The 15570-nt window shown below is 54.2% G+C and overlaps 4 protein-coding genes across 4 annotated transcripts; 2 read left to right on the top strand and 2 right to left on the bottom strand.

Annotated features, from left to right (window-relative positions):
- Nucleotides 1-2708: 2708 nt before the first annotated feature.
- Nucleotides 2709-4493, top strand: MRS44_003274 (uncharacterized protein; the record flags this gene model as incomplete). Its single annotated transcript, XM_046270558.2, has 2 exons — nt 2709-3247; nt 3350-4493. The coding sequence occupies 2 exons, from the start codon at nt 2709-2711 to the stop codon at nt 4491-4493; spliced, it is 1683 nt and encodes a 560-aa protein (XP_046137387.2).
- Nucleotides 4494-7678: 3185 nt separating this feature from the next.
- MRS44_003273 (uncharacterized protein) lies at nt 7679-9000 on the bottom strand (the record flags this gene model as incomplete). Its single annotated transcript, XM_065623148.1, has 2 exons — nt 7679-8469; nt 8520-9000. 2 exons carry the CDS (start codon nt 8998-9000, stop codon nt 7679-7681), a joined length of 1272 nt encoding a protein of 423 aa, XP_065479220.1.
- A 540-nt stretch (nt 9001-9540) lies between these two features.
- Nucleotides 9541-11153, bottom strand: MRS44_003272 (uncharacterized protein; the record flags this gene model as incomplete). Its single annotated transcript, XM_065623147.1, has 3 exons — nt 9541-9571; nt 9626-10281; nt 10428-11153. The coding sequence occupies 3 exons, from the start codon at nt 11151-11153 to the stop codon at nt 9541-9543; spliced, it is 1413 nt and encodes a 470-aa protein (XP_065479219.1).
- Nucleotides 11154-11419: 266 nt separating this feature from the next.
- On the top strand, nt 11420-15423 carry MRS44_003271 (uncharacterized protein; the record flags this gene model as incomplete). The annotated part of the gene is made up of 4 exons (XM_065623146.1): nt 11420-11663; nt 11798-13877; nt 14056-15343; nt 15397-15423. The coding sequence occupies 4 exons, from the start codon at nt 11420-11422 to the stop codon at nt 15421-15423; spliced, it is 3639 nt and encodes a 1212-aa protein (XP_065479218.1).
- Nucleotides 15424-15570: the final 147 nt, after the last annotated feature.

The following is a 15570-nucleotide window of genomic DNA, read 5'->3' as shown; positions in this document are numbered from 1 at the left end:
TGTCGAATGGGCATGGCTCTTGGCGCCGGCGCCGCACTCTGAGGGCAGTGAGAGATGCCCTATGAGAGTAGCGAGCTGGTGGCCTTGCTAGGCGACTATCTTTTTAGCCCGCGCGCGTCGGTCCTGCTCTTGAGCCAGCATGGGGCCCCTTCCCCCTCTCAGACTCTCTCTCTCTCTCAACGGGCGGTTGAGACACACTGAGACGCATCTCTTCTCGCTCGCAGAAGCACCCACACCTGCTTCGAAGTATTACACACCCTGCTGCTTCGGAGCAGAGTGGTCCCTCTCGTGGGGGAACGATGTCATGTCGGCATTGAACCACTACGAGGCACCAACCAGACCAGAGAGGAGGAACAGAGTTGTTAGGCCCTGGTCGAAATGCCTCATGCCTCGTGCTCGTGCTCGCGGCTTGTGGAAGAAAAGAAAAAAAAAAAAAGCGAGAGGGCAAGCGGGTACCGTACTCGACTCGGCACGCCCCGTCCTTCTTCTGACCTCATCTTGATGGGCCCAGGTCTGTAATCATGGGCCTATGTATCCAACTAACCCCTTCTCGATGAGAAGCAGGGCCGGTTCGTCCAAGAGGGGAATGAGGAAATGAAGAGTCGACGGTGGTTCGTCCGGAACGGGTGAGACACCAGAGAAGAGGAAGAGGACGGGAGAAGGTTCCTGGGATATGCAAGGGAGAGAGAGGGAGAGTGAAGAGTCTTGCCCTGACACTGACTTGCTTCCTTTGGTCATTGCTTTCTTTTTCGACTCTCTCTCTCTCTTGATCAAAAGCTTGTGTCTCTTGTCCTTGAGAGGTGCCTGTCTGTCTCTCACCTCACCTATCAGATTGGCGCTGACCAGGGGGGGTCTACCCACGCACGCCGTCTCCCAACGGCTGACGATTGTGAGTTGCTTTTCCCGCGAGCGGCGACCTTACCTTGCCGGGGTGGAGGAGGGATGACAGACGAGAAGGAGAGGGAGGGAAAGCAAGCGTTGGACCCTGGCTCACCGGTCCACCCCCGAGCCATCATGATGCCCATGCCATGCCCGGTCTATTCCTCTTGGTCGTTGTCGTCGGTCGGCCGGTCGTCCTCATCTGCCGCGCTTGTTAGTGTGTGTGCGTGCGTCGTGCCTGTCTGTGCTGTGTCTGTACATAGGCGCGTGTGCGTGTGAGAGGGAGGAGGAGGTGAGGTCTTGGGTCTTGCCCTGGAGGCATCGCCATCGGTTGTCTTGCTTGTCATACCCCATGCGAACCAGGTTTCCCCGTCATTCTCATATCTCTGTATCCCCCATGCCATGCTATCCTATCCCGTCACCATCACCACCACCACCACCACTGCTACTCGCTCACACTCACACCAAGTCGACCTCTAGAGAGATTCACCTCTCTCTCAGTCCACACACACTCCCCTCTAATCTCTGGCACACCCCTCCCCCCTGCAAGAGGCCCCCCCCACATCCTGGACCGGTATTCCTCGTGCGTTCTGCATCCCATCCCATATACATACATATGTAGATGGACCAGGTCGTCGACCTTTCTGGGGCCTCGTCTTTACATATGTAGCACGGTGAATGGGCTTGGGGTCTCACTCACCATCGCATCGCCTCGTCTCGCGCCTACGACAGTACAAGACAACGATTATACTCAACGGTCTGGCCTCGTGCTGGAACGTCCGCCTCAGTCTGCGGCACCCGCCATCGAAACTCTGTCGTCCGGATCTAGCTACGCAGCTGGTCCTTTTTCTCCGTCCCGTCTGTCTGCCGCCCTGTTTTGTCTGTGTGGCTGCCTCTTGTTCCCCGTCCGCCCGCACCACCACCACAACCGCACTGCACTGCACCGCACCAGAAACGACCTCCACACTGTTACCAACCGACCTCCGTTCCGTTCCTGTCTTGTCTTGACTTGTCTTGTCTCTCGCCCTGCCGCGTTTACCTTTTGGTCAAAGTCTCCGCAATCTCCACGAGGTGCAACAGAAGGGGAGAGAGAAAGGAAGCAAGAAAAAAAGCAAACTAGAAGAAACTTCCCGGCCATTGTCTCACTTTCTGAGGGGAGCATCCGCGTGGGACAGCAGACGGGAAGAGTGAGAGAAGACTCTTTTTTCCCCCTCCCTCCATCAGAAGGAGTCCCAAGTCTTGAACTTGGCCAGGAAGAGTTGACAGGTGAGAGAACAGGTCTTTGCTTGTTCTGCAGCCCTCAGCCCTGAATAGACGAGAGAGCTCCACGGCCCCGTCTTTGGGAGAGGAGGCTGCGTCTGAGTGCATGCGCCAGAGCTGCTGCTGCTTCAAAGAGCAGTTGTTCTCGCCCCCAACACCACCGTTCTATCCGACCCCCCTGGTTGGAACTTGGTTGGGTTGATCGACAGCAAACGTGGATCGATCCCCTTCCTTTTCTGCACTTTCAGGAACCAATCTGGGCAAGACGATGCATCTCCTCATCGACAACTCGTATCAAACGTGAGGGCCCATCCCACCAAGTCTCTGTTCCTCGTCCTTCCCCAGCTTTATCTGGTGGTCAGCATCTCGAGGGAGCCTGATTATTCTTCCAACTCTATACACCACCAACCGGCGCAGGTCTCGCCCCCCCAATCAATTGATTGTTCCTGTGGACAGGAACTCTCTGCTGCTGCTGGCTCTGTTGGGGGCTAAGCTACCGCGAAATAGTACTTCTTATTGACCCCAGTGTTAGCTGGAAGACAAGACAGATATAACATTACATTTACAACATGAACAACGTCAATGGGACGTCGACAATGGGCCACGACACCATCATGGCCCAGAGCAATGGTAGCTCCAACAGCAATGGCTACGGCAGCGATACCTGGACCAGCATGAGCCCCTATAGCCAGAGCCCATACAGCGCCAGTCCATTGACCGAGTACCCATCCTTTGGAGCCTTTGTCAGTCACGGCATGCCTTCAGAACCGTTAAATAGGATGCCTCCACCGCCGCCGCAGCCTCACCAGATGATCCAACCAGCGCCGCAGCCGCCCCCGATGGCCCATCACCAGCTTCCAATGCTCAACACGACATGGCCGAGCCAACTGACGAACCCGACTCCCTCAGGGAGCTACTCAGCACCGCCCCTATCAATAACACCCGCCACGAGTGCACCGCCTGTGGACCCTCCCAGGTTACCGACGCAGCATGAAAAGTCCAGGAAGACGCTCACTACCGAGCAGAAGAGGGCAATGTGCCAGTTTCACGAGGACAACCCAGGCACTCGACAGGCCGACATTGGAGCCCGGTTTGGTGTCGAGAGAAGGTAGGCAGGCCCTGGAGAGACGGAGCTTTGAGCAGATGGCTAGCTATCCTTCCTATCCATGGAGGAGCAACAAGAGAACAAGGTCTGACACATTCATCACAGCACGGTTTCCAAGGTTCTGAGGCACAAGGATCAATATCTCAAGCGGGATCAGGAGCCAGAAAACCCAGCCGTCAAGCGCGGAAAGGGCAAGCACCCTGACTTTGACCGCACGCTCAGCAACTACGTCAGGAGACAACAACAACGAGGATTCAAGGTCAGCGACGAGGAGATCATGGAGCAGGCTAGGCTGTTTGCCCACGCGAGCGGGAACCAGGAGAACGTCCTCAACGGCCTGACGAGTAGCTGGCTACAAAAGTTCAAGCAAAAGCACGGCATTGGAGGAGCCAAGTTGACGCGGAGAGCCTCGGAGGCCAATATCCCCGACAGTGCTCGACTATCAACGTTGGTCACCAAGAACAACAGCAGCCAGGACATTCTATCTCCGACCTCGCCTACGGGAAACATCTCGCCCCTATCTGGGAGCCGGAGCGATGAGGATGGCCCTATAGACGGTATTGACTTTGACTTTACGTACAAGCACCCCGAGTCTCAGTCGACCACGTCACTGTCCAGTGATCTGAGAGATAATCCGGCATCTTCGTTTTCGGGCACAATGAGCCCAACAGGCACCTTTACGTTCTCGCCGGACCCCAACGTTGGAGGCTTCCCCATGGATCAACTGCGAGGCGCCGATTTCCAGTCTCGAGAGAAGAGGAGCAACACGTTCCCATCACTCAACATCGATTACGTGAACCAGGTATCAGGGTCGACCGAGCCAATGACGCCTCGACATATCCCATCGTCCACGGCACCGTCTTCAGCTCTGGAGTCACCTCAGCATGAACTCCACGGGGCACCTTTCAGCATCGACACGAGCGTCAACTCACCCCCTCCGACGCTGCGCCGCAGCAGCAGCAACTCGAGTATCACACGCTCCACCGCAACCTGCCCGACCCCTGTCGACTCTTCCCCTGTCTCACCTTCACAGGAGGATGCCCGTCGTGCCGCCCAGACATTGCTGACCTACATCCAGACGGCTGGCAACTTTGACTCAAACGACTACATCACCATCGTGCAGCTGACCAAGAAGCTCAAGATCCACCAGCACCAAGGCGGCCGGCCCTCGATAGGGGGTCTGTCTCGCATTCCCGAGGGTGACGTCGAGGCACCCGCTCTTATATCGGCCAAGATGGAGACGACGTGAAGACCTGATCAAGGGGGAAGACTATGCGTTTGCATGCTTTCCTGTTGACGCTGGGCGTTTTCTTGTTTCTTTCACAGCAGGGACCACTCGCTGCACAGGGAAGCTCTTGGTGGTGCAAGAGCCCGCCGCAGAAGAGAGAGTGCCTTGGTTTAAAGACCAAAATGGGGGGATGGGCCATATCTGCTCACGCGGAGAAGAAAAGGGGCGCCCTCCTGGCATTCGCGCCTCGCGTCATGGATGCTTGAGGCTAGATCTGTTTGTTGACTACATGTTTTGATTTGCCATATAGCCAGTCGCTTCTACTCTCGACGATCCCTCCTCGACCTTCGATGCCCATTAACCGGTCAACAACGAATATCCAAGAGTTGTATATATTATATAGATACACTCACGCGATTCGACTTTCACTCGAGATACCACGACGACTAATCAATCCACACCGAAAGAAGAGAGAACAAAATGGACCGGAAAAAATTATTAAAAAATAACCAAATCAACTCTTTTATTACTCGATACCACAACCCCCCAAGACTTATTTCTCCCGCTCACGCGAACCCGAACACAATTTTACATACAACAAATCGTCCACACGACCTTTTTTCAGAACCTGCTTCTACTCGCTCGTGAAGGGCAGTACAAGCATGGTTTTATGAGGACAGAGAAGGAGGAAGAAGGGGATACAAGAAGGAGAGGGATTGTACGATGAGCAGTACATGAGCTCAACGACGCTTCATTTTTGTCTCTTGAATTTTGGTTCCCCCCTTTTCTCTCTTGTCTTGTTTTATTATTTATTCTTATACCTCTACGTTTCTAGTATAGTTTCTGTTTTATTTTTCCTTTCCATCATACATCACGAGGCATCGCTGCGGAGGGCATAATCATGTTTTTCTGTCTATGGCAACATTCCTTGGGTTACTACTCACATCGCATGCGTTTTGCTCACACACACACAAAGACGAGAGGGTACTTGCTGCGAGGCATCGGCATTTAAGGGAAAGGGGTAAGGGGGGAGTGTGGGATGGAAATTTGGTCTGTTTTTCTGGTCTGGGTGAAGCGTCTCTATTTTTTGACAGATGCTTCGGTCATCATGGAAAGGGGGGAACAAAATGGGAGGGGAGGCTCGGGAAAAGAAGGTGACATTGGGATTCATGGGAATATACGTGCTCGATGATGGGAGGCGGCGGCGGAAATCAATGTGTTGGGAGGCTTTAGTTGGGTGGAGGGTCGCTTGCCCCTTGTTTCGGGATGCTCAGATATGGACATTCCTTTCGAATAGTTGAGGATAGGGAGGGAATGGGCGGCGATTGTGCATTTGGAAATGCCCTTGTTCTTGAACAGACCTCGTCCATCTTTGCTATTCATCGTGAAACTCGATCGAAATGATCATTCATTATCTACTGACAAAATAGGGTATCATCATCATCATCGCACTCTACACATCTACTCCGAGCCTCTCCTCCCACAGATCCGTCACCCCCTTTTCGCTGAGCTCCGGCATCAGCCTCACGAGCACCAACTCGAGGATGCTGTACATGAGGTGCTTGTTGCAGTACTCATCGTCCAGCACCAGGAGGAGCCGCTCCATCTCGTCTACGAAAAGATCCTCCTCGTCCGATGAGGAATCCCCCTCACCGGTGGACGCCCCGCGCCGCCATAAGCGACCGCCAAAGTAGAGGCTTCCCACCCCCTTCGGCAGCAACCCCCAAAGGGCGTTAGCGGCTCTGCGACGCAAGGCCTGCAGCTCGGCATCGGAGGAGGGTGGGAACAAGCTCGTCGTGCCGGGGGCGTTGTTGGGGAAGAGGACGCCTCGGAGGGTGCGCAGGAGAGGGGGAGATGAGAAGGAGAGAAGAGAGAATGAATGTGATGAGAGAGTAGCCTACGGAAGAGAAGGGGTTAGCTCGCATCTCAAGTCAAAGTCGCGCAGCGTAACGTAGTGCAGCGCATCGCATCGCAGTGCAGCGTGGGGGGGTCTTTGTCAAACAAGCGGAACGGCTTTGTCCCTCTGCAGCAAGGGGCACATGTTTCGATGCGAGAGTAACACGAGGCTGTCAATGGACCGCTGGGCCTCAGCGTCGTATGCATGGACCGGCCGGCAACGATGGAGGGTGGTGCTGCCATCTTGATCCAGGAAGCCGGGCAGCATCCAAGGCGTGAAATTGAGACCGGGGATAGGTCAGACAAGGGGGGACCTGTCGAGTGCGGGGAAGCACAGACAGAGACGCGTCCAGCCCGGCGTGTTTGATGCAGGAGCTGTGATATTACACAGCAGGTCCATGAGGCGTGACAGAGAGACACGGCGGCTGATGGGTGTTGGTGGGTGGTGTGCAAACCAATGTCACCAGACGGATTCGCCCCTCAAAGTCGGCAAGGCAAGGTAAGGCAGGGCAAGGCAGGCCCATCAAGGATGGTTGCGGTTGTGCAACCGTCTCGGATACCAGCATGGTTCCTTCAGAGATGAGGCCTGACAGACCAAACCGCTCCTGGCAGGTTGAGAGGTGCCACTCGGTGGTATCATCTTTGGCCAGGCCAGGCCAGGCCAGGGCATCGCCAATCCTCCCTCACTCCCCCTCCTCGACGAGAAAGGACAAGACAGGTCCGACTTTCATCGTCTCGGGAAATCCCAGCTAGCCCCTCGGGTGGCGCGGCACGGGGCGAGAGTCAATTCAAGCTTGTTGGTGTTGTTTGTTGCTCGCCTCTCTCGACTGAGCAGAGGGCGGTCTGTCTCTTCCAACAAGCTGACATCCCGGTCAGGGCCGGGCGCGTAATCTTGTAATCCTGCTGGACGAAGCGACCTAGCTTGGCGCACCTCGTCAAGCAATCGGAAGCCAAAGACGGCGCTACGCCCTTCGATTGGCTGTTCCTAAAGACCCATCCCGTCCATGTTCGAGACACCAAACGTCGATAGTGAAATCGTCTTGCCTTGTTTTCGTGCGCTTGCGACCGACTGACTGTGGATTGCGAAGGAGGGTGTGCGCCAAAAACGTTTTATCGTTGAACAAACAAGACAAGACGGACGGCATGGGCCGTAAACCACCGGGCGGCCCGATTTGCCTCACCAAGCCGTTGAAGAATCCCTGTTCTGCAAGCTCACTGGAGCATCAACAGGTCCAGTGACTCGGCACTCATGCGAGGTGAATGAAGGGGTAATAGAGTCCATCAAGAAATCCAAAGGGAATGATCATATCTTACCTGTCAACAGGCCCATCGTGACCAGCTATTCGTCCAGGTCCGTTAATCGCGCCGTACTGGAGAAGCGACAGAAACCCGGCAAGCCAAGGCATGCGCATGCTCAACTCGAGCAGGTTCCCAAGGCAGGTCCAGATTCGACATGATAGGATGGGGGCTTTGGCCATGTCGGATGACCTCGGGTTGGAGCATGAGATGGAAGCGGCCGACTTGTCGTGATCCATCACAGCTTCCTTTTCTTCCAAGGGCGTGGTTCTAGCGGGAAGAGATGAAGCCATGACAAGAGCCGTGGTGATGAAACGAAGCGAGCCCACGACCAACATACCCAGTTGAATCACGCCCAGGAACATGGAGCGTACAGACCACGCACGACCGCCCTTTACCTCAAGTTGAGGCTCTAGAGATTCACCTGAGCTCTCCGACATCGCCCCTTTTTCCTTCCTCTCTCGTATCACCCTGGCTGAGATGCAGATTCCCTCGTATAACAGCCACGGCTGAGAGGCTTTATTGGCAATGACATTGCCAATGATGAGCTCGGAAAAGATCTGCTCGACGAGGGCTGTGAGACAAGGGTTCTCCAAGTCCTCAGTTGGTAACAGGATGGCCAACACGCCCTGAACGAGCAGCTGACGGTAGAGCGCCTCGTTCTCCTTCTGATCTGATGCTGTGTCCGGGTCATCTGAGCGAGGAACGGGCGCAAGGTGTGGAAGAGGGCATAGAGCATGATACGCCTCTCGAGGGTCCACCTCTACAGGCGGCCTCGATACAGCATTATGCGCAGTACGGTAAACTGGTGGTGGTTAGACGGTATCAATATAATCTAGAGCGTGGAGATCCCACCAGTGATGTGCTTGTCCAGCAAGTCAGGTATCTCGTCTAGTAGAAGACTCTCCAGATCAATCTTCCTACACCGTTGCTCCAACGCCCGTGAGCAGTGGGCGATGATGTGTAAAATCTCTGACACAAAGTTCTCGTCCGAGGTGATTTTGCTATACCAGCTCTGGACAAACTCTCTCATAATAATGGCGAGGAATGCGTATAGTTGAAGATCGACATCGTTGCGGCTGGTCAGAGGCGGGAGCAGCTCATCGATGGGCACCTGCGCATCTCGGCTCTTGTCCCCAAGCTGCGGTGAGCACAGCGTGCGACGTATCAGAAGAGATGTCGCTCGGTCAGACAGCGGATCGGACGAGTTCGAGCGGTTCGGCCGGCGTGAGGTAGCAGAAGACGGCGCATCCGCCTCGAAGGCGACGGTCTTGGGACGTGGGGCCGGAGGGCGGACAGGAGGAGTGGCCGCGGCCACGGGAGAAGCGGCGGTCATGACCGGGACGATCGGCTAGGCTTCGCAATCATGGCCCGGCGTCGGAGGCGGATTATAGTGAGGGCGCCGGACGTGGTTGGAGTTATTATCTTTGGTTTGGAGGCTGGAGGTTGACTTAACAACAGGTCGCAGCATGGCCGCATGTAGTGTCGCTGTGTTAAGCTCCTGCCCGCCCACGGCACGGGTTGACCCGCTCGCTCGCTACTGCCCTGCCTGAACCGTGCGTTGCAGGCGCGGGGGAGGCATGTCGTCGTGCCTGCTTTACCTGCTTTACCTGCATTAGCTACGGCGACGGCATGGCATGGAAGATGCCATTAAGCAAGCTTGATTTTGAAGGATTTAATTAATGCAACCCTTGCAGATCAGTTATGAATAATCGCTAAGTGGTCAAGGTTCAGGAGATGTTCTTATTTTCTACTACTTCCTCACAAGATGTAAGAAGTAGGATGCCTTCGGTCTGGTCTATCCAGACACGACTAAATGCTACAGATTCTGTACAATATGGGTACAACTCCTCCCAACCTCAGTCATGTTCACATTTTACTCCTCATTCTTAACCGTCGTCTCATATCTGTAGAGTCAAGGTTAGCGTTTGTATCAACAAGGACGATCGACGACAGCATACCTCTTGCCACGGAACGCCCAAACGCCCCAGTTACCACAGCTGATATCCTGGGGATCCATGTCATTCAGATCCCATCGAAGACTTCGGAAGACGTTCTCGCCGGGCTGAAGAAGGATATCAAACTCTCCCTTCGACTTCTTGTTCACCCATTCCACATCCCGTTCCATATCAAACTGAGTATATCCAGTGCTGATGATAGGAACCTTGGTCTCGAGAAGCAGAGGAAGCGTCTCCTCCCACTCGTGACTGCTGGCAGGGTGACCCAGACCGGGGTGGAAGAGCACAAAGCAATCAAAGTAGGGATCGTATGGCGCAAAGTGCTGGGTCTTGTGGATGGTGTGGTAGTAATCCACGATCGTGCTAATCTTCATCTTGTACCAGACACGATCTTCCACCACCGCTCCAAAGGGGTTCGATGGAGTCCGTTCCGGCAGTGGAAACTCGTCGTCACGGTTGGCCATACTCTCTGGTCCGATAAAGATGAGATGAAGTCGGGCCTCGGGGAACATGTGTGCCAACTGCACCCAAGCAGGTCGCGGCAGAGACGACTCAGCACGAGCTCCCAGGATGAAAAGTCTCACAGGTGGGGGCTCAGGCCGGAGCTGGTTGACACCATAACCTCGACCAGACTTGGGGGTGCAGGTTGTACCGCAAGGCTATCGTCATATGTTAGTTATGCAATATCTGGTCATGGCAAGTTGAAACACCAACCGCTGAAACTCTTCAATCCCTCCGCAGTCAATCGTTCTCCCTTCTTCATGCTATATGGGCTAAGCTCGTGAAGAACACTGCCAATCGTAACGGGGTATGTCAAGAGACGGGTAATCTGTCTCATCGAACGATCAGAGTTGACGGCATCAAACTCTCGGGTGTACATGAAAGTATCCCAGTTTGTCATGTTGATAGCAGCGTCCTCCATTTGCAGGTCCGGGAGGTTTGCCTCATGGAAAATTCGGCCAGAACGCAAGTCATGATCATCCTCGTTGATCTGTCGAAGTGTATCGCAAATTTCAAGATGCTTCTCGTAATCGTCCATCCAATGTTCCTCGCAGCAGTAAACGGGAAGTCCGCAGTCAGGGCAGTCAAAGTTGACATGAGCCGGTGCCTGGGTACCGCCTTGGGGCTTGGCATCTTCGTGCTGGGGAGCGATAGTCGGAACCTTGGTTTGCTGGTGATCGGGGTGTGGGCAGTAGGCATGCTGTCGCATGAAGGCCGCTCGACGTCGGAACTCCGGGACTGGGGACTTGGAGAATGGGTGGAACAGGTTATCCTCGCTAAGGCGCACTGGAGGTTCCGGACTTTTGCTCGCAGCTGCAGCTTCGGATTGATTCTTCGCCGTAGTCGAAAAGTCCCTTTGGACAGGCGAAGGTCGCTTCTGGTCCTTGGTCGTTGAATGGACGCTTCGGATATGATGGGCTGATATCCTCATCCATGGCTTCGCCTGGCTCCCAGTGGCCAATTGTCTCCGAAGAGTAGCAGAGCAGCGCCCGCAAAGGCTAGAAGCCGCTCGCCGCAAGGTAGGCTCCATTTTGTGCCGGAGCAATCGAGTCTGGACTTGAATTGGTCGTCCTGGGCTCACCAAAAGACCTGGTGGTGTCGCAGAGTGGGATATTTCGAGGAGCTCGGGCCACCGTCGTTCTGCGCCGCAATATCGTTCCTCCGACGCGTCCTAAACTTTTGAATCAAAGCTCGCACCAGCCTCGAGCTTTAAACATCAGCTTCGTTCGACGCGACTCAATCGACCAAGCAAAAGTCCTTGAAGCCGCGCAGGCTCAACTGCGCCTAGCCGCAAACATGGCGACAACGTCGAACATGTTCCTATACTCGCTGACGGTCCAGCCGCCGACCAACGTTGTTCAGGCGGTGCTCGGCCAGTTCGCGGGCACCAGGGAGCAGCTCATCATTACTGGAGCAGGCTCACAGCTTACGCTGCTGCGACCTGACCCGTCACAGGGAAAGGTGATTACCCTCCTCTCCCATGATATCTTTGGAATCATTCGTTCCCTCGCCGCGTTCCGTCTGGCGGGCAGTAACAAGGGTAAGTCATCCGAAAACTCTATGGAAGATCACTTAGTGATATTCGAAGGCGATGCCACAGACGCGCCAAATGCAGCGCCATCGAGAGCACAGTGTCACACCAAGATGAGGACAAGGCTAACGCGACCTGCATAGATTACCTGATTCTTGCTACCGACTCTGGCCGGATTACCATCATTGAGTATCTGCCAGCCCAAAACCGTTTCCAGCGATTGCACCTCGAAACCTTTGGCAAGTCGGGCGTGCGACGCGTTATTCCTGGCGAGTATCTCGCATGCGACCCCAAGGGAAGAGCGTGTCTCATCGCGTCTACCGAGAAAAACAAGCTTGTCTATGTTCTCAACCGAAACTCCCAGGCTGAGCTGACAATCTCGTCACCTCTCGAGGCCCACAAGCCTGGTGTGCTTGTCATCTCCATGGTTGCACTTGATGTCGGCTACTCCAATCCCGTTTTCGCCGCGCTTGAAATCGACTACTCTGAGGTTGATCAAGATTCAAGCGGCCAAGCCATGGAGGACTTGGAGACCCAGCTGGTGTATTACGAGCTTGACCTGGGACTCAACCACGTGGTTCGAAGGTGGTCAGACCCAGTTGATCCCACAGCGTCGCTTCTCTTCCAGGTCCCTGGTGGTAACGACGGCCCTAGCGGTGTGCTCGTCTGTGGTGAGGAGAACATTACCTACCGACATTCGAACCAAGAAGCATTTCGCGTCGCCATTCCCCGTCGACGAGGTGCGACTGAGGATCCTAACCGCAAGCGCACAATCGTGTCGGGCATCATGCACAAGCTGAAAGGCAGTGCAGGAGCTTTCTTCTTCCTCCTACAAACCGAGGATGGCGACCTCTTCAAACTGTCCATTGATATGGTTGAGGACGAAGACGGCAATCCCACGGGAGAGGTTAAAAGGCTGAAGATTAAGTACTTCGACACCGTTCCCGTGGCTTCCAGCCTCTGCATTTTGAAGAGCGGTTTTCTCTATGTTGCCAGTCAGTTTGGCAACTATTCCTTCTACCAGTTTGAGAAGCTTGGAGACGACGATGATGAGCTCGAGTTCATCAGCGACGATTTCCCTGCGGACCCGAGGGCTTCATATGATCCGGTCTATTTCCACCCAAGGCCGACTGAGAATTTGGCCTTGGTCGAGAGCATTCCTGCCATGAATCCTCTTTTGGACTGCAAGGTCGCAAACCTCACGGGAGAGGATGCCCCTCAGATCTACACCATCTGTGGTAACGGCGCTCGCAGTACCTTCAGGATGCTCAAGCATGGCCTGGAGGTCAACGAGATCGTCGCTTCGGAACTACCTGGAATTCCATCTGCTGTCTGGACACTCAAGTTGAACCGTTCGGAGCAGTACGATGCTTACATCGTCCTTTCGTTCACCAACGGCACACTGGTGTTGAGCATTGGAGAAACGGTCGAGGAAGTGAGCGACTCTGGTTTCCTCACCAGCGTCCCTACACTGGCCGCACAACTTCTTGGTGAGGATGGCCTTATCCAGGTTCATCCAAAGGGTATTCGACATGTCAGAAATGGTCACATCAATGAGTGGGCAGCTCCGCAGCATCGATCTATCGTCGCCGCTTCAGCCAACGCTCATCAAGTTGCTATTGCCCTTAGTTCTGGAGAGATTGTCTACTTCGAGATGGATGCTGATGGCTCACTGGCCGAGTATGACGAAAAGAAGGAGATGTTCGGAACTGTCACCTGCCTGAGCCTTGGTGATGTCCCCGAAGGACGGTTAAGAAGCTCGTACCTTGCTGTCGGTTGCGATGACTGTACCGTCCGCATTCTCAGCTTGGACCCTGACTCGACTCTGGAAAACAAGTCGGTGCAGGCTTTGACAGCTGCCCCAACATCATTGGCCATTATCGCCATGGAGGACTCATCGTCCGGTGGCTCGACTCTCTATCTCCATATCGGTCTTCATTCCGGTGTCTATCTGCGGACAGTATTGGATGAGGTCACTGGCGAGCTGACGGACACACGTCAGAAGTTCCTCGGACCGAAGGAGGTGAGACTCTTCCAAGTTACTGTCCAGGGCAAGACGTGCGTTCTCGGGCTGAGCTCAAGACCCTGGCTTGGCTATCCCGACCCCATCACAAAGGGCTTCGTGGTGACACCGCTCAACTACGTTGACCTTGAATGGGGCTGGAACTTTAGCAGTGAGCAGTGCGAGGAAGGCATTGTTGGCATCCAGGGCCAATCCTTACGGTACGTTTTTCTTGATATTTTGATACCCCTTTCAGTTGCATATGATGATAAAACGGGATCCTATGCTTTGAGCAATGAGGCTTATTACGCATTTTTTCCAATTGTTCCTACTGAAGCAACACCTTTTCTCCCCATCAATTGTTCAGCAATTTGTGAGGCAAAATGCTAACGCATTCAGAATCTTCAACATCGACCGTCTGGGTGACACCTTGATTCAAAAGTCGATTCCCCTGACTTATACGCCCAAGAAGCTGGTCAAGCATCCCGAACAACCTTTGTTCTACACGATCGAGGCTGACAACAACACACTACCGCCTGAGCTACGAGCACAGCTGTTGGCTGATCCCAATGTAGTAAACGGTGACTCTCAGGTGCTCCCGCCTGAAGACTTTGGCTATCCCAAGGCTAATCGCCGGTGGGCATCATGCATCAACGTGATTGATCCTTTGTCCGAAGAAGGGCAGGTTCTGCAAACCGTCCACTTTGAGAACAATGAGGCAGCTGTCAGCGCCACCGTTGTCTCTTTTGCCAGCCAGGACAACGAAAGTTTCCTTGTTGTTGGCACGGGCAAGGACATGATCGTCAATCCTCAGAGCTACTCTGAGGGTTATCTCTATATCTATCGTTTCGTGGAGGACGGCCGAGAGCTGGAATTTATTCACAAGACCAAGATTGAGGAGCCTCCTCTGGCTCTCTTGCCATTCCAAGGCAAGGTCGCTGTCGCTGTCGGCACACAACTGCGGATTTACGACCTTGGTATGAGGCAGATGCTTCGCAAGGCTCAGGCCGAGGTGTCAGCACAGCGAATCGTCTCGCTCAACACACAAGGCAGCCGCATTGTTGTTGGCGACGTGCAGCAGGGCGTCACTCTTGTCGTGTACAAGTCTGCTACAAACAAGCTCATTCCCTTCGCCGATGATACCGTCGCAAGGTGGACCACGTGTACAACCATGGTGGACTATGAGTCGATAGCGGGTGGTGATAAGTTTGGCAACATGTTCATTGTGCGCTGTCCCGAAAAGGCCAGTGAGGAGGCTGATGAGGAGCAATCTGGCCTACATCTCATTAACGCTCGAGATTATCTCCACGGTACGCCTCACAGACTGGGTCTGATGTGTCACTTTTACACGCAGGATGTTCCCACTAGCATTACCAAGACGAGTCTGGTGGTGGGTGGCCAGGAGATCCTGTTGTGGAGCGGAATCATGGGCACGATCGGAGTCTTCATCCCTTTTGTCAGCCGTGAGGACGCTGATTTCTTCCAAAACCTCGAGCAACACCTGAGGACTGAGGATCCCCCTCTCGCAGGCCGAGACCATCTCATGTACCGCGGTTATTACGCTCCCGTGAAGGGAGTTATCGACGGTGACTTGTGTGAGAGGTACAATCTGCTTCCAAACGACAAGAAGCAGATGATTGCGGGCGAGCTGGATCGCTCGGTCCGAGAAATTGAGAGGAAGATTTCTGTTCGTTTCCCTGATGAATCATATCTGTTTCTGCATTGCTAACACGAGTTCAGGACATCCGCACACGATCTGCGTTTTAATGACGGAAACGGTGGTATCTTTGGGATAGCTATTGTACAAAAACCTCGATTGTTTGGGAGGTCGGGTGACGGCGTTATCGTACAGGGTCAAGAGTCCCTGGCTTGGGAGAAGGTATCCAGCGAGTTGAGAAATATGTGTTGACAGCC

This window comes from Fusarium solani, assembly GCF_023522795.1.
Source record: "Fusarium solani strain SB1 chromosome Unknown bctg00000001, whole genome shotgun sequence".
NCBI lineage: Eukaryota > Fungi > Ascomycota > Sordariomycetes > Hypocreales > Nectriaceae > Fusarium > Fusarium solani.
This window is presented reverse-complemented; position numbering and strand designations above follow the sequence as displayed.